This window comes from Rhinolophus hipposideros, assembly GCF_964194185.1.
Source record: "Rhinolophus hipposideros genome assembly, chromosome: 14".
Lineage (NCBI taxonomy): Eukaryota > Metazoa > Chordata > Mammalia > Chiroptera > Rhinolophidae > Rhinolophus > Rhinolophus hipposideros.
This window is the reverse complement of record NC_138060.1, coordinates 35,240,815-35,267,680: the sequence shown is the minus strand read 5'-3', so window position 1 is coordinate 35,267,680 and position 26,866 is coordinate 35,240,815. Positions and strand designations below refer to the sequence as shown.

General features: G+C 34.5%; 1 protein-coding gene across 3 annotated transcripts in view; it reads right to left on the bottom strand.

Annotated features, from left to right (window-relative positions):
- Positions 1–1,255: 1,255 nt before the first annotated feature.
- The window catches only part of NPHP3 (nephrocystin 3), a gene marked incomplete at its 5' end in the record, with an annotated part of 34,066 nt that continues 8,455 nt past the window's right edge, over positions 1,256–26,866 (bottom strand). The window contains 20 exons of one of the 3 annotated variants that reach the window (XM_081071996.1): positions 1,256–2,991; positions 3,595–3,710; positions 4,294–4,419; positions 5,460–5,700; positions 6,632–6,759; positions 7,940–8,015; positions 9,234–9,475; positions 9,635–9,824; positions 11,074–11,196; positions 11,695–11,789; positions 12,531–12,695; positions 16,304–16,442; positions 17,909–17,991; positions 18,402–18,504; positions 19,608–19,705; positions 20,152–20,295; positions 20,548–20,662; positions 21,633–21,736; positions 23,639–23,812; positions 25,247–25,321. In XM_081071996.1, the coding sequence (XP_080928122.1) occupies positions 2,811–2,991; positions 3,595–3,710; positions 4,294–4,419; positions 5,460–5,700; positions 6,632–6,759; positions 7,940–8,015; positions 9,234–9,475; positions 9,635–9,824; positions 11,074–11,196; positions 11,695–11,789; positions 12,531–12,695; positions 16,304–16,442; positions 17,909–17,991; positions 18,402–18,504; positions 19,608–19,705; positions 20,152–20,295; positions 20,548–20,662; positions 21,633–21,736; positions 23,639–23,812; positions 25,247–25,321 (2,718 nt within the window). In that variant the 3' untranslated portion in view covers positions 1,256–2,810. Of the gene's footprint in view, positions 3,011–3,594; positions 3,711–4,293; positions 4,420–5,459; positions 5,701–6,631; positions 6,760–7,939; positions 8,016–9,233; positions 9,476–9,634; positions 9,825–11,073; positions 11,197–11,694; positions 11,790–12,530; positions 12,696–16,303; positions 16,443–17,908; positions 17,992–18,401; positions 18,505–19,607; positions 19,706–20,151; positions 20,296–20,547; positions 20,663–21,632; positions 21,737–23,638; positions 23,813–25,246; positions 25,322–26,866 lie in introns of those variants that run through there. The other 2 variants (XM_081071997.1, XR_013994869.1) reach the window with 2 other exon arrangements.

Sequence of the window (26,866 nt, the reverse complement as noted above, 5' to 3'; positions counted from 1 at the left end):
GTAAGTCCTTTGCCGTATTTTAAAAATTTAGTGTATTCATCTATAAAATACCTTCTGTAGTTACTACATGTTTTTGAATTTCAAAAAAGAAATGCAGTCTTCCTAAATCCTATTCCTTTGGAATCTTTGGTACCCTAATTTAGTAAGGCTTTAATTATAAGGGAAAACTTTTATAGTTTGAGAAAGTATAATAGCTAGAACACATCTGATAAAGACCTTTTTTCTGCTCTTAACTTGGCACTGCACACTGCTGGTATTTTACCCTGCACCAAACCTTATCTAATTTTTTCGTCTTGTATCTTCCATTAAAAATAGTTATTGGATTATTTTACCTGGAAATAAATCTGGTAACAGGTATCTTTTGCAACCTCTCTTGACAGTTTTATTGCCATGAAAATTTGTATATGTAGGCAGCTGATTATGTGAAATTAATGATCACTGAATTTTACATGACTAAAACACTTAGTGTTTGACCAGATTTATAAACACTTACTGTTTCTAATGTGAAAGATGGAAACACTCTCAAAATTGCCTTAGTACAAAGACTGTTAAGTTCTAGTAAAACAATATATTCAACTTTAATCCCTTCCTTCATTATTAATGGAAAGTTAATTTGTGGTACTACTTAAATGATTTATGTAGTAAAGGAAATATATATTATTGGTTTCTTCACATAAGAATACTCCCTGAATACCTACAAACACACTGACCCACACAGAAAGGTAATAACCATTTAAGAATATTTATTAAGGAAACTTTGACCGCCCCACTCAATTGCATTTAAAAAAAAATTTTTCTCTTTGTAAAGTATTAATGAATAAAAATTAAAACTACCATAATTTGGATGCTAGAATTCAGTTTTATAATTGAGTTGTCTGAAAGCTACCTTTTTCATTGTGAATGGATATATTAATGTGAACATAATATTCCTATTTGAGAACCTCAAATACACAAATATCTGTCCCAGCTATTTTTATCTTTAAGTAGGCATTCTGCATGAAACATTTGAGTTGTTAGTACAATAAGTTGTAAGATCAAAAGTTTTAAAAATTAATATTTAGACTTAAATCTTTTGAAATATATAGTCATCCTCCAAATGTAATTAGTAAATTTTTACCATAAAGTTACTTGAATAATATTAATAACTTGAAAAATACTACATTTCCACTTTTTGTATGTTTTCCAGTCTGAATTTTGTAGGAATAAAGAATAAATGGACATTATTATTTTGCTAATTTTTCCTTTTTTCAGGGATCTTCTAGTATATTAATCTCAGATTATTTCCTAAAGCAATTTTTAATGCATTTCAACTTAATATATTACATATAATGTATTAAATTACTTATACCACTAAATAATCAAATTTTGAACTTTAATGGCTTAATTCTAAAATCAGTGGTATATTTGTAAATTTAATTACTTTGTGCCTTTCACAGCTGGCAAACCCAGAAAGATGGGTTGTGGTCATATTTTATCTTCTTTTTTCCCTCTTGAACATCTCCCAAAAGGGGGAAGAAGGATATTCATTTTGTAAAATCCTACTGAATTACGTCACCCTGTAGTGCCTTAGGGTTCGATATTGCTTCTCAACTTATGTGCATCCGAATCACCTGAGGATCTAGCTAAACAGCAGATTCTGATTCAGTAGGTCTGAGGAGAGGCTCAAAAGTCTGGATTTTTAGTAAGTTCCCAGATGGTGGTTCATGGAACACCCTGTAAGTAGCCAGGCCTTAAGGAACATTACCCAAAATCCTATACAGTCACCAAAGCTCAAGTTGAGCAAACTACTCAGCGAGTAGTGACAACAGTCTTTTTTGTAATGTTCAATGTATTTCTTAATTACGTAAATACAATCCTCTTGTATAAACTGGAGTGGGAAAAAGAGAACTTGAAATTGCACTTTTCCTTTTAAAACTAAGATATGGTTATTATCGTTCACATTTACAATTAATACATGTTGGAATCTTACAAGTATGAAAATTGAAGATTTTTATTATATATAAATACATATGGAACAAAACAATATCCAAACTGGCAATATTTATAAAAAATACTTAATTTTCAGTATAAAATGGCAGAGTAATTTGAGTTTGAGATAAAGGATGAAGAGATAGATTTAGGCCACTTAAGAAAGAAGAGAGGAGAATGTCATGTCCATATTTTGGGTAAGGTCAAAGAATGCCAACGAGCTTGATGTGTTAATACATTAATGACTTCAGATTATACAGGTACATACTACACAGTAAAACAATGTATTATACAAAGTAGAGAGCATGGAAAAGCAGAGGGCTTGACCCATTCTGCTCAAAGAAAAGGTAAAATAAAAAGAATATAGGAGTCAGATTCCTGTTACAAGTTCATTTTACAGAAGAGAAGTCAAACTTTTCATAAACTTTATCCCTTTATTCCTTGCGACTTTTCTTTGAGGTAGAAAATTGGACCAGACTAATGCTGAAAAGCAAGACAAGGAACGAAGAGGCCAAAGCAGCTTTTGAGAGATGAAAAGAATCATGGAATTTTTGAACTTAACTGCTCTGCCAGCTCTTGTTGAATAGAAACCAATCTATTCTTCATGTCTAAGATTCTAATGTGTCTATATCTTTGGAAATTAATAATTTCAACTAAAACTGACGTAATCATGATTCAAACTTCAATGTAGTCTAGTACAATTTCATATACATAACAAGTAAATCACAAAGTAAAAATAAAATTTCTTTAAAACATTTTATAAGTTTTAAATTCTAATGTTTCAAATGTTTCTTAATTATTTTATCCTAAGGTGCACTTGCAATGAATTGTAATTGCTGCTACTACCTTTGTCCTTGATGAAGGAAAACATTAGGAGAATGGGTTGTTTTTAAACTAAATGTGTCTCCACTTGATGAGTGTCGAGAAGGAGCTTTTCCACCCAAAAGTGACGTTTCTGCTTCTTTTATTTCCATTGCCCTTTTGTATAGTTCAGCAGCTTTTTCAAAATCCCCTTCTTCATAGCTTTCAGAGAAGAAAAATTCTTAAAATGAGAACATAACCTCTTAACAATTCTAAATGACCTTATAGGATACAAAAAACCCACGTTGTGAATAATCGCTCATTTTCCCCAGTGCATTCTGACAAACCAGAAAAACAATACCCCAGCTCTTGTTTTTTCTGTTTGTACTGCTAAAGAACAGTTCGGTGTCTCGTATGAACACCATTAAAAACGTAATGGACGCAATGAAATTGCTAAGGGAAGGCAGGTATTCTCTACATCCAGGGTTGAACAAACACAAAGCAAGAGTCAACATGAACTTAATGGTGAATTAGCTCTGAGGACGGTAAATCACCCCTATTGCCCCTGAGCCAGTTGGTTGCAAATGTAAACCATCCTTCACTGTTAGTCATGATACTCTCCTCTACAAAATAGATTGTGCACCCTTCATTTCACGTCTAGAGACTACTATTGTCTCTCCTGAAGGAAATCAACCAAAAACAACCCCGCCCCCGCCAAGAGAAAACATCAGCAATCAGTATTTTTTGCTATCCCATGACGAGTCAAAGTAAAGGTGTTCTAACATGGAGTTTGGCTATAAGTTGAGGAAAGGGAAAATTTCTTACCTAAGCACAGCTAAATTTTTTAATGTTTCTCCAACTCGAGGATGCATGCGCCCCAGGCTGTCTTCATAAATCTTTAATGCTCTTTCATATAATGGCAAGGCTTCAATGTGTTTTTTCTTATTAAAAAAAAAAGTAATAACACTCACTTGAACATATTGGGTTTCTGAAATTACTATTAATGTATTTTATTTAGACTTAGCTGATCAACTTGGGTAAGCATTTTAAAAATGTTAATATCCTCCCACAAGATGTGCATAAACAGATTAATTTATGAATAATCATAATGGGAAAAGCAGTATAATAGAAACCTGTTTTACACCTGGCTTGGTAACCACGGACCTCAATCCAACTATACGAGCACAAACCTGTTTGGTGCCCAGTGGGTACCACATCTGTTTCTCACCCATCACAGGCAAATGTCGCAGCTTAAAGACAATATTAGACGTAGAGATAGATGTAGGGAGTCTCTAGAATTTAAAAAACTAAGCCTATGCAACGAATTAAACAGTGTTTTACACTAAGAGGAAGGGGCTGTATTACAAATATAACTTCAATAATTTCTCAAGTACTAAAGGAAGCATTAGTAGCTAATCTTAAATTCCCTTTAATTATTTTTACTGTGCTACATCTAATTCATATTTATCTTATTTCATACCTTAAAACCATTCACTTATAAAGAGCTGAAGAGTGGGCACTTACCATTTGGCTATAGAGAACAGCTAAGTTTACCAAAGCAGTGGCTACACTGGGGTGCTTTGGGCCAAAGGATTTCTGCCGGATTTCCACAGCCAGCTCATACAAAGGTACAGCTTTGTCAAGTTTCCCCTAAAATACAAAAGTGAAATCTAACAAAAATATTATAGCAATCAATACTATGTGATCAGCGCCTTTTCCACAAATAAAATTTTGTATTAAAAAGTAGTTCTGAGGAAAAAAATTCAGAAGCATTTCATCCCAGTTTAATGATTAAGTTTATAGATAACTGAAATCTAACAATAAGTAAGCGAAGCTACATTGAAAATAGAAATACATTTTAGAGAATAGAAAAACATTTTCTTTGCTAATTTAGGAAGCCCTTCAGGATCACCCATTCATTATTGCACATCGTTTCTGGTGAAGGAAAATCATGCCAATTAAAGTATGTTGGCTACTATACATAATTCAGAGCTGGCATCAGAATAAAAGCTTGTTTCCCACCAAATCCCTTCCAGACTTTTCCAATTATTTCTTTTTTACTTGCTGGGGAGAAACAGCAACATTGAAGTCTTCTTACTAAAATACACCTTCAGCGCCAGGATGACCAGGAAAGGGTCCCACCAAGTCCAGAGACAGTCTACATAGCTCTGCTAACTGCACTAAATGAAAGCAAACTTCTCTGGCTTTTTTTTTTTTTTCAGATCTATTGAAGTTCTAAACATCGCTCTGGCGAGAACCCTATGGTAAGGAAGGTTACATTTAATTGAAGGCAAAGAAAAGAGTGAAATTAAAATGCTCATTTAATCAACTACAAAAACTTGTTCAGCCCTGATAATTGGGTGATGCTATATTTATGGTAATTTAACAGCAAACAACACCGGTTGAATTTCAGAACTTCTGAAATGTATACAAGAAAAAACTGAATTAGAATGCTAAGGAATGCATGTGTATTTAGAATGTATGTTAACAAAACCAAACCAAAATCCTAATTTAATTAAGTCTAAAAAATATTTTTATTCTACTCAGCTATTGGTTAAAAAACGGAATCATGATTTAAAAGCTCGTAGAAAATAATCTATCCATCAGAAGACAAATGATTGTTGCTCATAGCAATTATGGTTTAACTGGTATACTAGAAAATACATGTAAGCACGCCAAGGATTACTTACCATTTTCTTATATAAGATTGCAAGATGTTTCACTGTATAAGCCAAAGAAGGGTGATCAGGAGCTAACGCTCGTCTCCGAATGTCTAAAGCTCGTTCATACAATTCTTCCGCTTTATCATACTGTTTCTTTTCATTGCATAGAGCCGCCAGGTTATTCAAAGACTGGGCACAGTCAGGGTGATCGGGTCCTAGAACTCGCTCCCTCATTTCTAAGGAACGCTTCAGAAACTGGTCAGCTGTTCTATGGACAAAATCCCAAAATGGTTTAAACAGTTTATTCTCTAAAAGTCAGACTCCCTAGCCCTAGGTAGGTGGAGAACTGAGGCAATTTTATTCTCAAATCCAAGATGGTTAAAATGAAGGATTCAACTCAGAATTCTTTCTCTCCCTCTTCCCCCACTTCCCTTCCTGCTTTTCTCCAAAAAGTAAATTAAAAATGCTTTCTTGATAGTGGAAGGGCCTAAAGTATCTGCATGATTGCCTCAATTCTCCATTTCACTTCTAAAAAACAAACCCATGAATATTTTCCAAAACAAACTTTTTATACCTTTAAAATTATTAGACCTAACTCATAAGATTTTGGTATTCACTCTCTTTGGGGTTAGTGCTAAACAATTTTAAATAAAAGGGCCTTTTGTAAAGTAGACGAAATACTTGTTATATTTTTTTGATATCCAAAGTATAAAATTTGTTATATTTTTCCGATATCCAAAGAAGCCCCCAAACACTTCTTTTTCAGAAAGTATAAATATTAATGTCATTTTTAAGTCTTTTGTGGCCAATTAAACTGAAGAATAAAACTAGCACCCATCTACCTTCTTTTCTTGATTCTCCCTTAGTCCCGACTTTCTTTTCCTGGGAGGCCTCATGTACAATACCTACACAAGCTCACTTTCATAAACATATAAGACATACGATGAAAGCTACAGAATAACTTTTTAGTTACTAAAAAAAAAACGTGAATGGAAACAGTAGGAAAAAAATGCCACGGTCTTTGTTAAGTGTGACTGTTCATTACGTATCGTTCATGAAATGTGGCATGGTTTCTACCAATTTCTTCTAGCCTGACTCCACAGAAATGTGAAAGTCTTGCATCTCAGAGACAAAATGGGTACTTTTTGTCAAAATGGGTACAAAATAATTGTTTTCATTATTAACAGCATGGTACTTACTCCAAGTTATTCTGAAGATAGTAGAGAACACCCAGTTCATTGAGGGTCCGAGCATTGTCAGGGGTGTCCTTGCCTAACGTAAGCTCTTCTAACTGTAGGGCCCGTTTCCGCAAAAGGGCAAATCCATACTAGAGCAAACACAAAATTCACAGCCATCACTAAGTAAGTGCCATCTCTGAGCCTGGAACAATATACTGGGGTCCTAAAAAATCCTTTCCCCCTTTGTTCCCTTTAAGATAGACTTCAATTATTTTAAGTATCCCACTGAATTAATCTAATGGTTACTGAAAATGACCGTATTTCTACATGGCATCACATCCCAAAATTCATTCAAAACTACCCCGAAAATGATTGTGACATATTTTAGCACACTGAACTGAACCCCAACGTGCTTCAAAATGATCAGGAAATAGAATTAACTTGCACGTATTTACCAACCTCATTGGTATCTTAACCTCAGATATTTAAATTGTACATAGCACTTGCAACTAGTAGACAAATAAGTCTTGAAGATCGAATGCACAGTATTAAGAATATAGACTACAATATTGCATTATAATCATCAAACTTGCTAAGAGACTAGATTTTGATGATTCCCACCTCAAAAAACAAATGATAATTACGTGACGTGATAGAGGTGCTATCACTTCAATGGCAATCATACTAAAATATATAAATATATAAAAGTACAACAGGCCAACATGTTGTACACCTTAAATGTACAGTTACATGTCACATACATTTCAACAAAAATTGTACATAGCATTTTACGTCAAAACAAACGTGCTATATTTAAATCTTGTCAGCAGCTTAGAAATATGACAATAAATTTTTTGTGTGCTGAAGGATAAGAATTTCTTTGCCTTTGATTCTAAATGTTAACTAAATTACTTTCATTCCCTTTTCCAACCATTTAAAGAAAAGAACTGAAGCAGCTTTAAAGTCCATCTTCCAAAATCTAACCTTCAAATGCAATTTATAGTTCTACTTTTCAAAAATTAAAAAAAAAACTTTCCCAGATTTATTGAGATATAATCAACATATAAGATTGTGTAAGATTAAGGTGTACACATGACGATTTGATCTACATAGATACTGCAAAATGATTACCACAATATATAGTTCCACTTTTTAAGAGTCTAAGTTGTACCTTTCAGTAATACCAATATTTAAACAAATATTATAAATACATAAGAATATTTTAATCACTACTTTTCTAAAAGTCACTTTAAAATCTGTATTAAGGTATTCAGAGATGCTCTTTGCCTCTTTGATTTCAAGCACAACACAAAAGAAATCTCACATTACCAAGTTGCCTTTTCTCCTTGTAGCTTTCTGACGAATTTTAAAAGATTTTTTCCTAAAATGTTCAGCTTGTTCGTATCTTAAAAAAAAAAAAAAAAAGTAAAGTCACAAAAAGGAAATGTCTAACGTATCATAGGTCAGGGAGATAAAGGCACTCCTTACCTAGTGTAAAGGCTTTTTTGGCTATTAAAAACAGCATTATTCCTAGAAGTGATAGTGATACGGAATTAAAAGTCTTTCACAAAACCTGTCATAAAACAAAATCTAATAAATCTAGACCATCAAGGAGTTGACATTTAACAGATTTTTACCTGATTTAACTCACTTTGAATCTCTAAAGGACAACCTAATTAAATGAGACTAAAATTTTTGTTTGCTTATCACCTCCTAAAAAGGCTATTTTTTTGTGAAATATAAATGTGAGATTCATACAAATGTGTGTGAAACTATACTTCTAGAAGTTAAAAGAAAAAAATCCAATATGTATCACTATGATTCAAAAGAAATGATTTCTGATACAGGAAAAGATGCCATTCAGTGGGTGCCTAATAGATGACAGATACTTTTTATTATACCAGGGACCAGCAAACTTTCTCTTTAAACGGTTAGACAGTAAATATTTCAGGCTTTGTGGGCTATGTAGTCTCTGTCACAACTGCTGAATGAACTCTTCTGCTAGAGCAAGGAAGCAACCATAGACAATATGCAAATGAAAAAATGCAACTGTGTTCCAATAAAACCTTGTTTACAAAATAGGGGGCCATCTGGACTTGGCCTGCAGGCAATCGTTTGCAGCCCCATGTTAGTAATGCACTCAATATTACAAAGCTAATCAGTGAAGGAGCCCAGATTCAAATGTGATTGTGTGACTCCAAAGTCCGTGCTCTGTCTTCCATGTATTTTCAGATAGAGCTGAAAAATTCAGACAGTTCCAATTTTGTTTACCCCATGAAGACCCACACCAAGAACTAGTGTTTGATAAGGGGGATCAAATATATGGTGATGGAAGGAGAACTGACTCTGGGTGGTGAACACACAATGGGATTTATAGATGATGTAATACAGAATTGTACACCTGAAATTATGTAATTTCATTAACAATTGTCACCCCAATAAATTAAAAAAAAAGATTTTTATATGATTTAAAAAAAAAGAACTAGTGTTTGAACATGGTGCATTCAAAAGAATATAAGATAAGGAAAGGGTACACAGCAACAAAAAATGCCTACCACATGAGTACAATTAAGAACTGTAACTCCCCATTATAAAATCAGGGGATCACTGATCTAAATCTTACTTATTTTGTTTCTGGTACAAAGTTGCAAGGGCCTCAAGTTCACGAGCAATATGTGGATGGTCTGCACCATAGGCATTTTCGGAGATTTCCAAAGCCTGTTTATACAGTTGTTCTGCATTGCCAAACTTCTTCCACTGCACGTACACACTTGCCAATTGGTGGAGGGACTGAGCTACTCGTGGGTGATCTGGATCTAAAGCCGTTTCTCGAATTTCTAGAGACCTCTGCAAAGGCACCACCGCCTGGGGAGAAAAAGATTAAAGGCCCATTAAAGTGAGTGAAAGGATGTTAAGATCTACCATCTAATCAGCACAGCAAAAGAAAACTGTGTGAACTCCTGGGACAGGAGAGCAGAATAAACAAGAAAACCCACACTGGCTCTGACTCCCTGCTGAGGTTACCTGACTGAGCAGGCCTAGGTCCTTGAGAAAGCGTCCCAGGGTTTCATAGAGATCTGCTAAGCAAATCATGCTCTCCTCGCCCTCGCAGTTCTTCTCATACTGCTTCAGTGAATCAAAGTATTCTGCGGCCATCGCACTTTTGTCTTTGCCAACAAACTGCCAGTAGCTCAGCAACTCAGCAAAGTGTCCTCTGTTTGAACAAATAACAGCAGTCAATGAAAAACAGACTTTAAAACCCACTATCGAGTGAAAGTGCCAGATTTCAGATCAGAACTCATATGGACAATGTATTAGTAGGCGAGTAGAGTGTAGTGAGGTGAGACTGTACACTAGGACTGTCATCTGAGGCCAGCGCTGCCCAGCTGTGCAACGCCTAGAAACTGGAAGCTGCCGGCTGACCGCTTACACATCACCGTCCTCATCTGCAAAACAGAGGCAATGACACGATCTGCAGCGGGCGTTACTATAAGGAGATTGGAGCACACCGCAGCTACTCCATAGTGTTGGCTGTTTCTATTAATACTACAGTTGCTCATCGATGGACATCTCTCAGAATCATTTTTAGACACCTCCTGATATGCAGTCAACTGCTGAGTTCACCCAACACACGATATTAAAGGATGGGAATTAGAAAAGAAGAAACTGATGAAACACAGGCAAACTGTCCTAGAATATCTACTTTGTATTTGCATCGAACAATTGAAAAAGAAAAGTAAGCTTATTCATCTGTAGATGATGTTAATTAGGATGGGAGAGCTGGTAAACTAAAGAATGAATCTGATTTCAAAGGAATCATGAAAAACCGGAATAGGGATCAGACATAAGTTACGAGGTGCAACAAAGAAATTTGAGCGAGTTCACTCAGGAGCAAAAAACAAATTACATAGCTGTTATGAGAATGTCTGAATTTCCAAGTGAGGCAGAAAAACCCCTTCATGAGGCTTAGTAGGTCTGAAGCTTGGCTCATAAGAAAGTGTGGTTCTGACACTGGCAAATTCAAACATAGCAGAAAGGACAAACAATACATTTATGAAAAAGGTTAATCCTTTCTTTAACTCAACACCAGTCAGGTTCTCTGTAGAGCCCAGTCTGGTTTGAAGACTACACTGAGATATCTGAAGGCCTTGACAATTAGTTATCATCTCTCTGGGTGATTCAGATTTAAACCTGCTTAAATGCAGGTTGAAGATACAAAGCTATCTCAAGATCATTCCAGCTCTAATTTTATGAAGCAGTCATACTCTATCTTTTTACTTTTCTTCTAAGATCTCATGGCAATGTGCAAACTGTCTCAAATTTCTCCATCACTGTTTTAGATTTCAGGTAGCATTGAAACTGGACTAATTTCTAAGTTAAAAATGCTGTTTTTCTTTGTTATGCTGAACAACTGTTTAAATCTGTTTTTCTGAGGTAAAGTGTTCTACAAATATGTTTCTTACCTTTTATAAAGATTTTGAGACACAAGGAGATTGAGAAGGCAATCATGCAACTTTTGTTTACTTCCCTGCTGCTGAAAAAGCCATGGGAGTTCATCTGCACTTCTCCAAGTCACCGGGTCCTGACTAGTAAAAGAGAAGGGACAACACTTAATAACATTCCTGCGATAAGACGGCTTCAGAGGGCTTTAATATCAAAATCAGAAACTTGTAACAATGAAAAAAATAAAGTGATATTCAGGGCCACCAACCAAACTTTAAAGGTGTTTTCCTAAAACTGAACTAGTAAAAGAAAACAAAACCCTCAATGCACCTAAATATACACACACAGATACACACACACACACACACACACACACACACACACACACTTTCCAACTACTTAACTGGAATAAAATAAAAGTAATAAAATGATCCTGCACTGATTTTACTTAAGTTTAAATCTTTAGGATACTAAAAGACTTACGCCATCTTTTGTTCTTTTGACATTAACAGAGTAGGAGGATTTAATTTTTCTTTGTAAAAATTAGATTTTTATACATTAAGTTATAAACTAAGAAAAAGAAATAAGGACAAAGAGGTAGAGTGTGTAGCAGAAGTTACAAAAGAATATGGTTATAATACCTTAGCTGCATGGTGAAATAGTTGATTAGTTTTTGCCTATATGAAGAAATAATGGTGGCATCTTCCATGTACTCCAGTCTCACTGTTTCCCAAGCCTAGGGAGAAAAAAATACTGCAGTCTATTTTCTGTAAGTAACTGTACACCTAACAATACATTTGTAAAAAGGAATTTACAATTATTTCCATTTCATAGTTGTATAATAGAAATGGCATTAGAATGTTTTAAAATTCAGGATGTATTTATGTGATAAACTGATAGAAGAATAAAAATTCCTGTACTAATATTTTAAGAACTCAAAACACAATTTAATTCAAACTATTAATTAATACATGAAAAATCTCAGAAATGTATATGTTGAAGTATGTTGTACAACTGAAACTAATATAATATTGTATGTCAATTATACATCAGTTAAAAAAAAATCTCAGAAATGTAGATTGAAAAAGTACTGAAAAGAGTAAATTATATTTAAGCAATAAACAATAAAGGAGAAAGATAAGCCTGTGAAATCACAAACATTTCACACCCATAAATATATATAACTATACCAGCAATTCAATTAAACACAAAATTGGAAAAAATATATTTTCTCTTCTAGAAAGAAACCACTTCTTAAAGTTGTAGCCAACTAATAAAGGCACTACATAAGACTATTAGCCAAATTGCACATCTAACCTAAAATCATTGCAAAAAATTTTGCAATGTCAAATTTCAGATTTCAATTTTCTCCTGTAATTGAAACATTTAAAATAATATGGCATGATGCAGCATAATATAGCATGCAATGATATGCTGACATTTATAAGTTAAAAAAGCTTATTAAAATAACATTTACTTGTAGATGCTGAAACTTGAGCAAGCCGCAACCATAAGTCAACAAACACATTTTGTGTAAACTGTGAATAAGGGAGGTCAGGACAGCCCAGGACATCTCAGGATAGAGTTCCATCAGTTCTGACTCACTCACACCATTGTGACTAACATTGATGAGGCAGAGAATCTAGGTACAAAAACCAATGAACAATGATCATCAAGTGCCTCTATCGATAACTAACAGCTAGTAAAATTTCCATAATACTTTTAAGCGCATTGACTTCTTATTCAAATTTATAATTCAAATGATTTAATAAACCAAGAAACAGACTTTTTAGAATAAAACACACTTCCCAAAAGACACTAAGCAAGAATAATACACAGTGAAAAAAAAAATAAAGGAAACGTTATTTAAAATGGAGTCGGGAAGCCCTGAAGGGGAGCATCTCATGCACGTACCACTACTGCCGCCTGCGTAACCAGTGGAAGAAGGAAGAATTATTTTGACAAGGGAGGGTAATAATCACATGGGATTTGCATCTCCTGCTTTTAAGAAAAAGGAGGAAGATCACTCCTTGCCCCAATAATGCACTAATCACTGCTTGTAACCAATGAGAAACTGCCACAACCTGGAACAAGTTCTTCTCCAGTGAACTTTTGTTCAAAACCACTCTCCCCAATTTCCTCCTAAAACCTAATAAAACAATTCCCTCTCTTTTGTCATCTGGTTTTGTCATAGTTTGCTGGTCCCTGATTGCAATTGTCTGTTATTCTCGAATAAACCCATTTTGCTAACAAAATGTTTTATTTTTAAGGTTGACAATAGTGTATATGAAATCCAGCATGCCAAAGCTAACATACATATAGAAAAAAGTTGAGTGAAAATTAAAATTGCAGGAAATGTATTATTAAAACTAATGACAAAGTTCCAATACTGGAAACAAGGTGGAAGAAAACAGCCCTTCTACTACAAATGCCTGTTAATACCAGACAACATACCGTGTTTCCCCGAAAATAAGACCTTATCGGAAAATAAGCACTAGCATGATTTTTCAGGATGCTCGTAATGTAAAATAAGCCCGAATGCATCTTTTGGAGCAAAAATTAATATAAGACCTGGTCTTATTTTTCGGGAAATACGGTAGGGCTTATGTTATATTATGAGCATCCTGAAAAATCATGCTGGGGCTTGTTTTCTAGTTGGATACTATTTTCGGGGAAAAGGTATAACAAAACATTTCTAAAAGCACATTTGAGCTGGGAGAAAAGAAAAGGAAATCCCTTGGGTGCCAAGAATGATAGGAAACTGAAAATCAGAGGCAAAGAGTTGGGAATGCTGCCCCTCTGGAAGGTGTGTGGATAGAAGATAGGCAGCATTCCCAGTAATGTAAGGGCTTGAGTTTTCAAACCCACAGTGGGGATGGAAGGTGAGTCCATAAACCTCATAAGTCAAGGAGTTGGAACTCGAATGCTTGCCCACATTGGATATTCCAAGGGCTGTACCTCCAGGGAAGGGGCACATGAGGAAAACATTAGCCCACAAACATGTGGAGAAGACAAAGACTTGTGGGCTAGAAAGCAGGATGAAAAGTCAAAACCCCAGGAACCTCCAAGCTGAGAAATTAACATAAAAATGTATTCAGGTTCAAACTATAAGAGTTCAAGCAAGGTGCTAAATACAAAGTAAATTTTCAAAAATCAAATAGCAACAAACAATTTAAAAATGTTATTTTGTATTTCTGTCTGATTTACTTCACTTAGCATAATACCCTTTAGGTCCATCCATGTTGTCCCAAGTGGCAACATTTCATTCTTATTTTATTGCTGAGCAATATTCCATTGTATATAGAGGTACCACATCTTCTTTATCCAGTCATCTATTGAACTCCTAGGCTGCTTCCATATCTTGGCTATTGCAAATAATGCTGCAATGGACATAACGGTGCATATATCTTTCTAAATTGGTGTTTTTGTTTTCTTCAGATAAATACCCAGAAGTGGAATTGCTGGGTCATAAGGTAGTTCTATTTTTAATTTTTTTTAGGAAACTCCATCTGTTTTCCAATTTATAATCCCACCAACACTGCATGAGGTTCCCTTTTTCCCACATCCTGGATGGATGGAAAATGTAAAGGGGAATAAGAGGTACAAACTTTCAGTTATAAAATGAATAAGCCCTGGGAACGCAGTGTACAGCATATGGCATACAGTCACTAGTATTGCGATAACTTGGCATAGTGACAAATGGTTACTGGACTTAGTGTGGTGATCACAATCATAAGGTATAAAAATGTAGCATCACTATGTTGTACACCTGCAACGAATATACTGCTGTATCCTAACTATACTAAAAAATTAAACCAATAAAATAAAATGTTATTTTAACTATTCAGTTCTGAGAAACAAGTCTTAACGAAAGATGTAAAAGACCTTTATGGGCAAGAAGATAAAATGTTAGTGAAAAATCACTAAAGAAGATGACTAAATAAATGGAGAGCTATTTAGCTTTCCATAAAGAAGAAGGTTTATATGATGACTTCCCCCAACTTAATCTCTAGATCCAGTGCAAGCCCAAAAATTCTAAAATGAGTTCCCATGGAACCTGCCAAGCCAATTCTAACAATACACACGGGAAATTAGCCACCACAATTGTGAAGAATAATATTAAGAGGGGGATTGCGCAACCAAATATTAAAGTTTACTTTAGACTTCTAACAGTTAAGACACTGTGGTATTGGCAAGGAATAGGCAAAATTGGAACAAAAGGGCCTAGAAACGGACTCACGTGTACATATACTATTTTCCCTGAAAATAAGACCGAGCCGGACCATCAGCTCTAATGCATCTTTTGGAGCAAAAACTAATATAAGACCCGGTATTATATTATATTTCTTATATTATATTGTATTATATTGTATTGTATTGTATTGTATTGTATTATAATTATATTATATTACATAAGACCCGGTCTTATGTTATATTAAAATAAGACCGGGTCTTATATTAATCTTTGCTCCACAAGACGCATTAGAGCTGATGGTCGGGCTCGGTCTTATTTTCAGGAAAACACAGTATATGAGCTTGATACTTGAACAAGATGACATTTCATATTAGTAGAAAAGATGTACTATTTAGTAAAACAGCCATACAATAGAAGATTAAAAAGTAGATTCATCCCTCACACAATAAGCAAAAATAAATCAATATGTAAAAGACTTACACGTGAAGAACAAAACTGTCAAATATTTTGAAGGGGAAACATATATATGAGAACACTTTTATGATAGCAAAGAATTTTAAAAATAAGATACAAGGCATAAACCATAAAAGACTATTGATAAATCTGACTTCATCAAAATAAAATTTTGTATAATGAATGACACCACAAAGTCAAAAGATAAGAAACAAACAGGAAAAAGACATTTATTTGCAAACTCTGTAACAAAGGATTTGTACTCAGTTTACAGAACATTTAAGAATGCCTATGGATCAATAAGAAAAAGACAAACAACTCAGTTAAAAAATGTTTAAAGGACTTGAACAAGGAATTCACAGAAGAAAAAACAAGAATAGCCAATAAACATGAAAAGATGAACAATCTCAGTGATAAGGAGGAAAACGCAAATTTTCTGAGGTATCACTTCTGGCCACAAGCACACTATGGTAGCACACATTCCTATAGCTTGAAATATATTTAAGCACAAATTTACAAAAATTTGCTCTTTACTTCAATTACAACACACAAATACAAATAAGGGAAGATAGGCATCATTTTATAAATTTATTACACTTTACCTGTTTCATTAGCTCTTTATCCGTATCATTTGCCATGGACTCCTGGATAGACTGCAGAACAAGTCTATATAAAGAAACAGTATCTTGACACTGGAAACACTGATGAAGGATTTTATCTAAATTGCCTGCTCTCCCAGCACTGTTAGAATTGAGAACAGATTTAATTTGTAACAGACTGCCAACATCTGTGAAAAATTTGGGACAGATTAAAAACTAACTCCACATTTTATACTGCAATTGATAATAATTTAATAAACCATGATACAGGGAAATGGTAGTTTAATGGGGCTGCTAGAGTCATCAAGTTTATTTTAGTGTACCATTTAATTAAATTCAATAAATAAATGTTGGGACTTACTACATGTCAAACAATTACTACATGTTATATTATAGAACATGAAAATGGGTAAGACATAGTTCTTGTCATCTAGAAGCATGCCAACTATATACAAGACGCACGAAAATAATTAGAAACAAATAGTATTAGTCAGTTAGCCATGCAAATTAAACTTTTTTAAGAGACAATTTGGAAAATATCAGTCTAAAAAAAATCAATAAATAGGGGAGTTTGTTTTAAAATATTACACAATATTTACCAGTAGTTTCTTTTTAAAATATAAAGATATGTTAAAGAAGAGGAAAAAAACAAAACCAAAAAAAATGGTCTATAGTCCTTCTTACATAGATAATTTCAATAAACATTATGAAATGTACAGAAAGTGACTCACTCTTGACTCATACTTATGCAACCTACTGAGGTTCCCAGGGGCCAGATTCGCTGCACAAACCAGGGAACAGGGAGAAAAAATAGTGGGAATATCGCAGGCAATTCAAAGTTTTAGGAGATTTTTCCCATGTCAAATTTGATGCTTAAGATGTGACTGTGGAGTTAAGAGACAAGAGTACTAGATTCAGTGTCTAGGATATGAGTTGTGCTAGGATTACTACCTATTGTGATGAATACCAAAAAATATATTAATCTTTTTTACCTCTGGGTTCGAACAGACAAAGTGGGCTGAGGCAGTACTGAAGAAGAGATAGAAGTAGTAAAACTTTCTAATGCTTATCTAAAAGCAAACTACTAATGGATATCTAAAAGAGAAGAATCTTTTTTTTTTTATTTTTTTTTTTTAAGAATCTATTTTAAGATGAAAGATTTATCAGGATTTGAGACCAGAGACAACTGAAAATTCCTACCTACATACCTACCTACTGATATTCAGGGACACTGGAAATAACATTTTTAGGCATCAGTTGACTCCTCACTTTCCCAATGCTAGGGGCTTCAGGCAGGTGACACTGAGCACTTACAGGTGGGCCCCAAATGAGGGCAAAGATGGCCTTGTTTTGCAACCCCAGTAGGGTAAAAGTAAGGATGATGAAAATTACACAAATACATTGGACAAATTCTGATACTTCATAGGCTATCAATTGTCAGTCATAAGTCATGTTCTCATAGGATGTTAGTATCACTGTTAGAACAAACAGAATCTGAGTGGCTCAAGAGCTTGTCATAATGATCAGTTCTCCATTTCACATGGTGAGGAAGCAGTCTGCAACAAACACAAAACATGCAGAAGATTATGAAAAATAACCACCACTTACCGTGCAATCATTTTGCCAAAAAGGGTGACATAAAGGGCGTTACAGGTTGTAGCAGAACGACAGTGTCGTTCTAGCTTCTTCTCCTGCATCAGTTACCAAAAAACAAAACAAAATTACAAAACCACCCTGGAATTAAGCAGTCTTTACTACCGAGCCATCAAGTATCCCCGCAGAAATGACACGGTTCCTGCCATCTCATCAGCAGCATTACTGCCAGGTGAGGGTGGGCTGCAGGTAAGGTGAACATGCAAATACTGTTTTGCTTTTAAATACCTGCTTGATGCACTATAGTATAGTAAACCTTAAGACCAAAATCTTTTTTATTGCTTCTTCTATATTTGTTATTAGTAAACCAAATGCAGTTAACAATTACTGAACTCCAATTTTCCTTATAACCACAGAGATCTCCTATATTGAACTTTAAGTCTCATATAAGGTTTTTTATAGGAAAGCTGATAGCGTATAAAATAGTAGCACAACTGAAAATACTTACCTGCTCTTTATTCAATTTAATGTCTACAGAGTGGCATTCTGCAATTATAATAGATTTTGCATCTTTCGGATTTAAAGGATCAAGATGAAGTGTAGGCCATAACCTTTCATTTAAAGAAAAGAAAAATGAAATTCTCTTCTAATAATACCACGAAAGCTGTAATCTACCCACAACCCAGGTAAAACTCCATTGTAAGAATTAATTTTTTATACTACTTTTATAAAATCAGCAAAACTAATCTCTGGTAATCCTATTAAGTAGCATTATGTCATTCATTCTAACATGTGTATCATTACTTTCAGTTAATGATACAGCAATGAATCATAACAAATGCTGTTATAAAATAAACAGAATATACTTTAGATAGTGAAGTGGTAACATTTCTAGTTCTGTTTTATACTATCAGTAAAACTAAACATAGGTATTAGAGCCTATGAGGAATAATACAAGACAGTCTTTGTCCACAAATTACTTTTAATCCAATTGAAATTTAATCACCCTGCAATATGCATTCTCGGTGGTATGGTGTTTGTTGGTGTGTGTGTGTGTGTGTGTGTGTGTGTGTAAAAAATCTCATTCTTTTTATGTATTAAGCACAAATATACACATATGTACTTATATGCATGAACTGATATATGTGTGGTATTACATTTCTTGGTGGGGAGGTGATTAGCAAGAAAATTATTTAAAAAGCTTTTTGGAGGGCAAAAATAGGTTGAGAAACACAGCCTCACAGAATTCAGCCATTACGTCCCTTTTTTGAGAACTGTTAAATGAGCTTGCATTTCAGGATAATAGATGTCTGGTCTATTACTCCTACTGTAGCCCTTTCCCTATATTCTTCAACCATAAATTTAACTGCCTACGAGACACCACTACTCAGAGTTATAACTGACAACTCAAACTAACCATCTCTGAAAACAAACCATCCTTTGTGCTTCCCATTTAGTTCAGGGATCCACCATTTACTTAATATCTCAACTCAGATACTTGGAGTCATCCCCGCCTTTACTTCCCTCACGGCCCAAATTGAACCTCCCACAAAATCTTATAGACTGCACCTTTTTCCTGATTTTGTCCCCCCTCCCCATCCTCACTGCCACTTTTGTAAAAAATATGAAAAACACAAACACATATCAAAAACCTTTCCTTGTCTGTATTTAAAACATTCTATGTAATCTGAAAGAACTAAAGTTAGCATCGTACCTCCATGCTGGAGGGCATGTTTCTACATTCACAGAAACAATTACTCTTACATTCACTGGCAGTGGATCTATCAGCCATTTCATGTGTTTTTCAACTTGCTTAAAAATATAAAAACAAAATTCAATCTATTAATTCAAAATATTTCAAAAACAACCCAATAGTATCTCCCCAAGTACAATGAAAATTCTCATTGTTTCTCATTACTATTAAGGGTAAAAGCTTATTTTTGGATGATTTAGCTCAGAATATTAAAAGAACAAGTGGCAAAAGACTATTGCTGCTGATCTGAATTCTGGACACTTAAGGAAGTGTCCAGGCTCTAAAAATAAGTCAAAATGAACAATCTTTGTTAACTGGGAAAATTCAGTTGGTCTTTCCCAATAAGATACTAGTGTCTATTGGCATAGTTTATTTTTTTATCCACATGCTTCCTCCCTAGGAATTAAGCAGAAATAAACATATAAATTAAATGCCTGATATAATTCTTCCTGATATATTTGTCTCTTTCTGAATGTATCAGTAGGTAACAAAGTGAAAACAGTACCTGAACTTGATCTATAGAATCAATAATGATGATGAGGCTTCCTTGATGACGGGCAGAGAGTTTTTCTAGCCAACGTGGAAATTCTTCTAACAGCTTAGCAGGATCCAGAGTCAGAGCAGATACTGACCAAGAGTGCTGCATCAGCTACAAGATGAGAACACAGGCAATTTAAAGTAGTTACACTTGACCACAGCTGGTGAGAAATATTTCTATCTCTGCATTTTAAACCAAAATTGAGTCACCGAGAGGACCCAACTGCATGAATATTTTTTAACCCTATGCAAAACCAAAACAAATGGGTAATATTGAAAACTGGTGTATCATCAGGTACGTAGCCCTAACAACTTCTGAATCTAAATAAAAATTCTGATAATCCAAAAAGATCGCCTACTATACCTTTAGAGTAAGTCGTTTAATAATCAAGGAAGACTCTGAGCTGGTTGACATGGGCCTCCCCACAAAATGAGAAAGAATTAATGTGTTAGGGGAATTCTTCTGTTGTAACTGAATCCTGAAAGAAAAAGACCTTTTACAAGACTGATAAAGCTCCTTGACTGTCAACAAAAAGGAATTCACAGTGCATTCAGCCCTACATGCTACTGTCAACAATCACATGGCCAATTTTGAATAAATACAGGACATTCCCATTTTTACTCCACTCTTAGACCCTTTTAAATAAACTTAAAAAAACTATAGATGTATTTTAATTACAAACCGATATTAACTAATGCAAACCAAAATAGTACATTTGAGTTTAAAGAATTAGTAAAATGAGCATTAACCTCTAATTACAAACATACTAGAGGAAAAATAACTTTCTTTATTAAGTATAAAAACAGTACTTTCCAACATAACTGAATAGAAAGAAACAACATATACTAATAGAAAGAAACAACATATACTAATTCTTCAATGTAAATAATAATTATGAATGAAATAAAATATTCTTCAGACTTATTTTTAAATTGATGAACTGAAATGAAACTAAAAGAATTTATTAGCTTATATGAACCTTAGTCCATAATTTGAAGGACTAGTTTGCATTCATAATAAAGGTTATTCTTTATTTTGATACTCTTTACGACTTATTTCACTCTAGTCTTTGTCTTGTTTCAAATATTTAAAACTCTTAAGAGGAAGCTAGTAATTGAAAATGAAGAAGGCACATCCTCTCTAGAATCACCTGATTGCATATCCCACTGACCACTCCCTTACAAAGCAGCCCCGCAGCTCTGACCTACATAATTCACGTACACAATCACAAACACGCACATTTCCTATTCCTTTCTTATACTGTATCTTCTCTCTAACATCCCAATTGTATACAGTTCAGGGCATGAATCTATTTTTCATTCCATTTTGCTTTTTTAATTTTTAGTACAGATTATGCAGGAAGGTAGACATGCAATACTACACTTTGTTGAATGGATTTAGCAATTCAAATGTCACAACGGTAACAATTCCATTGCACTGCATCATACCATTTTGATAAAAGAAGGGACTTTCCAGAACCTGGTCCTCCAGACACCAGGAGGGGTGGAATCGGTGCCGGTGCCGCCACTAGGTCATTAAGGCGCTGGTAATACTAGAAACAAAAACAAATTTAAACTGAGAGGAAGCACAGGCATCTTAGAATACTAAACACAATCAACTTCTGATTATCCTCTGAAATCACTGGAGAAAAGCAGAATGAGGAAATTAAATATGTTTTTAGTCAACAGCACTCTCATAATGGCTTATTTTTATGGCTGGTTAAATATGCCCAAAGAAGTGAACTGCAAATGGGCCCCAATTTCTTCTACACATAGTATAGCCGTAAATGATGAATGAGGGATAACACTTAATAGTCCCACAGGGTTTTACAACATTCAGGTGTTTTGCAGAATGCTGCAAGGAGGCCACTAACCTTGCGGCCCCAAACCACAGGAATTACCACAGAAGGCCTTGAGGGTACCCACAGGCACCTCGATCTCCTTGTCCAAAAACCTGTCCTGGAATCCCACCTCCTGGGATTCAAGAGAATAGATCCAAACAATAGCAGCTTTGGTCTAAGGCCTTGGAGTCTCCCAACCTGCTGCAGAGAATCAGGTTAGGACAGGCCACCTGAGATCTTTCTGAAATTGAGGGAGCTCTAGGCAAAGTCCAAGAACCATGTTTCCCAGGCTTTCGCCAGACGCTAAAAACTGGTTCAAAGCTGAAAAAGACACGTTCAGAAAACCAAAATATCTCAGTACTTACTAAGGAGATTCCAAAGCTATCTTGGGGTTGAGATGTTTACTAAGTGTACCAGTGGTCCAAATGACAGCTGAATTAAAATAATTTGTATTAAGTAGTTTGTGGCTGGCTTTAGGGTAGAAGAAATTTCCAGCAACTACAATAAATGATTATGTGATATAGTTTTTCAATCAATTTTTCTGTTTGTCAAATCTGAATACAGAATACTTCTCCAGGAACTCAAATAATACTGATAGCAATGATGCTTCTAAAGAAACAAAGGCTTTACTGCTTTATGACCTTGCAAATCCAAACAATTTAGTTCATGGTCCCACATAAAGCCCATTTATAGACCCATTGTTCCCAAATTAAGACCCTTCCTATATCAGAAAACAGGATTTGGTGCCAGAAGACCTTGATTCAAATCCCAGTCTGCAACCTATTTTCTGTGTGCTCTTAGGCAAACCTAACCCGAACCTTAGGTTCTTCATTTATAAAATAACGGTAACAATATCTCCCTTATAAAATAATAATGGTTTAACATTTATCATGTGCCAGGTGCTTTACATGCATTATCTGGTTTAATCCACCCAACAACCATGTGAGGTAGGTACTAGTTATTCTCATTTTACAGAAAAGAAAGTCAAATCCATAGTCAGGAAATGGTGAAAACACAACATAAATATAATATATAGTCTCAGTTATAAAAGTCTTATAAAAATACAGCTGTTAGCGACAGCCACAGTAATATTCTTTAAAGTATTATCTTACGTTAATTTTAAAAAGCACTCCAAATTTTTTGAACTTGGACACAAGATTCTTTGTACATTTCAAATTCTGTTTTTTTCTTTTAGATATTTAAGGATGCTGAAGGAGTGATCTGCCTATTGAATTAACTACTGTGCTTTGTTTCCTGAATGTTTGATATGTTGATTCCTCTGAAAATTGGAAGGATAGCTTTACTATTTTTATTAAATTTCCTAGATATACTAATCTTCGTCTGGTGAATTTCAGATGGTAGCATAACGAACACACGGTGGATAAATCCTAACCTGTAACTAAAAAGGTTTGATGTTCATAAGGATATCTGATTCTCACATATCTTTCAAATAATACATACATACCTAAGCACATGTCCCAACACGATAATCAAGCCACGAGAACAGGCACTAACACAAATATTAACCTTGACTATATTTAGGTGAAAACACAATCATAATACAGCCTTTAAGTGGCGGCTGATCTTTGTTGGAACAATACTCCAAACGCTTACTTTCTCGAATCCCAACTCATGGGCTGAATTTGAAGCCTGTTGAAAAGCTTCCATTTGCTCTTGTTCATCATGTATGTCCCAGAGAACATCACCGAAGTCATCTTCTTCTGGAATAGAATCTTCGCTGCCCAAATCCTTACTCTCCAGGTCTGTGGTTTCAAAGCCTAAAATGTCCTGAACACAAGAGCAAGCACATGAAAATGAATGAAGAATGCAAAGATCTCGTAGCAGCGTTAACACACAGGCCTAAGGTGAGCTTCACCTTTGAGGAGGGCAAGTCCAAAACCAGGACCCATGTACAACACCCAGAAAAATACATTTATAACCATAAAAATAAGCGCTAGCTTAAAAATAAAGAAAAAACTAAAGAAATATTAATAAAAACAAAGACCTCTCTCTTTTATTAAAAATAAAGTTAGAGGGGTATTTGACTCCCATGGGATCTGTTTTCTGAAAAATGTTACACAATATCTTTGGTTATATCTGGCTGGTGAATAATGTTAACGAATGTGCAAATGTCTAAGAAATATGCTGCTTACATTTTTTAAAGAATGTAATTACTAAGATGGGGTTCTTGATATCAAATATCTCTGCTGTAATAACTAGTCTTCATACTATATCACTGAAAATACATTATCCTTCAAGTGGTAAAGATAGTAAATATATCCATTTTTCACTTGCTGTGATTTATTCTGCTCAATTCATTTCATTTATCTTGGTCTTAAAGTTTATAAGGTTGTTGAGAAAATCAAAATTGATAATGTCAATCTTTATACTAAAGAACAATACAGAATGTGTTGCCAGAAGTCATATTATGCTTTGGGGCTCACTCTTTTTCTCTGATAACAAATCTCCGTCCTTATAATGCAAGTTAAATTTTAAAAAGTAATCTAATCCCTTATTTCTCAAGTAGGGTCTGCAGTACCCTGGGGGAGATGTCAGCAGATACGGGCAACCACAGGCTACACATGATACATCTTCCTCTTGTGCCCATTTTATTTGAAAATGGAGGTTATTTTTCTTTTTATTATCATTACTGGCATTGTTTGCTGATATATGATTTTAAATGATTTTCTATATTAAAAATGTACACAGGTATAATGTCAAGCAGATTATGTAACTCACATAACTGTTCAAGATAATACTTGAGACATCATGGAAACTTTTAGCTCCAGACACCTCTATGATCTGTGACCACAGACCCCTAAAGGTGTGTGTTCACCCCTCTCTGCTGTTAGGAATAATGCTGTGGAAAATGAAAAGGATTTTTTTTAATATACAAAAATTCAAGGTGCACCAGAATCTGAGGAGACTCCCTATTGAATACAATGGACATTTTCCCTCAAATACTTTTTAACTAGCACTTCCGCAATCCAGTTTACTCTTAACAGGTATTGAAGCATCAAATAGCTTTGAGAGACAGATGAGAGATAAAGATACATGGCATTAGTAATACCACAATGATATCACAGGATGAACTCCCAACGGAACAGTGACACTGGGTATTATTTTCAGAAAACAAACAAGTGATTTTCTCTGGAAAATCCAATTTCATGGAAAACAGTCTTAAATATTTTAGATAAAATCATACAGGGAATGCATATTTACCTGTTTAATAATCTTTTCCACATAAATATAAGTTTTATATACTCCTTCTGCGGGATCTCCTGAGTGATCAATGATCTGGGAGAAAAAAGAAGTTTAACAACAACAAGAAAAAAACCAATAATAACAAGAGGAGGTGGTGGTGGTGGCGGCAAACACTTTTATAGTGCTTACGTGTCATGAACTGTTCTAAGTACTTTCCATGTAGTAGCTCATTTGTCTTTAGAACAGCCCTATGAGGGGAACACTATGATTACCTGCATTTTACACAAGAGGAAATTGAGGCAAGTAACTTGTCTAGGGTCACACAAGGGATTTAGTGTGAACAATGTTGCAATAAAACAAAAAGCACATTTTTTTGCTTATGTGTCCAAATTTTATCTTACGTATTTCCGTCCCACTCAATACATATAACCCTCAAAACATACATCAAAATCAATTCTTATGCCAGTAAAGCTATAATTCTACAAAACAAAAATGCAAAATGGTATTTGGCTATGTAAAACAGTAGTCTTTTGTACTTGATGAAAGAATGTCCTATCTGTAAAGAACATGTGTATTAATAATAAATGATTATTATTTTAAGATTAGAATAAGGAAATGGTTTAGAAAGCATATCAAGTGAACTGGCTTGGAAGTTTAGCCTACATTTACACTTATAATCATGGTATAGGAATCGTATTTTAATCCTACTTTTATAAAATAAATTCATTCTTCTAGTGTACTAATGTTTAAAAGCAATATTTTTAGAATAAATAGAATAGAGATAAGAAAGATGAATTAATATCTTGTCTCATGGGACCTAGTGAACTAAGCTGATAATAAAAAAGTTAAAAGAAAGAATAAAATGGCTCTGGAGAGTAACTATAATAAAAATGCACTTTTTTGGCTTAAGCTTTTCAGTATGTTATGCTGGTCTCAACCTATCTTTTCAACACTAAATGGTGTAAAGAAAAATGCTCATATTCACATGTGATCTTATTTTCTGGCTGGGCACAGAAAAATAAAAACTTTCAAAAAAATTCTGGAGTTGTTTTCTATTGTATTCTTAACATTACCAAGTTAATAAACATTTACCAAGTTATCTCAGTGTGTAGTCATGCAAAGCCTGTATCTCCATTCTAAAATATATCTCACCATGAATCTAGGGATGATCAAATCTCTTTTTTCCACTCATCGTCAGTTTTTTACTTTTCCCAGTACTCTTAGGAAAGATTACTATAAAAAGGCTCTTTTCTTACACTAATCCTTGGTCAACAATAGATAAAAAAGAAAAAACAAAAAAAGAAAAAAAAGCACAGAAAACAACCTTCGTTGTCCACTCACGGGTCATATTTTTTAGTTCTATACTGCTACTTATCCCTCTCTTTCTCTCCTAGTCTACAACTAATCTGTTAGGAAATCAGTAGGCTCTACTACCAAAATTTATCCAGAATCCTGCCATTCTTATCATTTCCTCTGCATCACCTGGTCTAAGCCAGGTGATGTATTTCTCACCTGGACGACTGCAACTCTTCCATACCCCGATACCCTCCAAAACAGTCAATTCTCAACCCAGCAGTCTAAGAGATCCTTCTCAGAATAACATTTCTTTTTCTGCTTCAAGTCCTCCAATGACTTCCC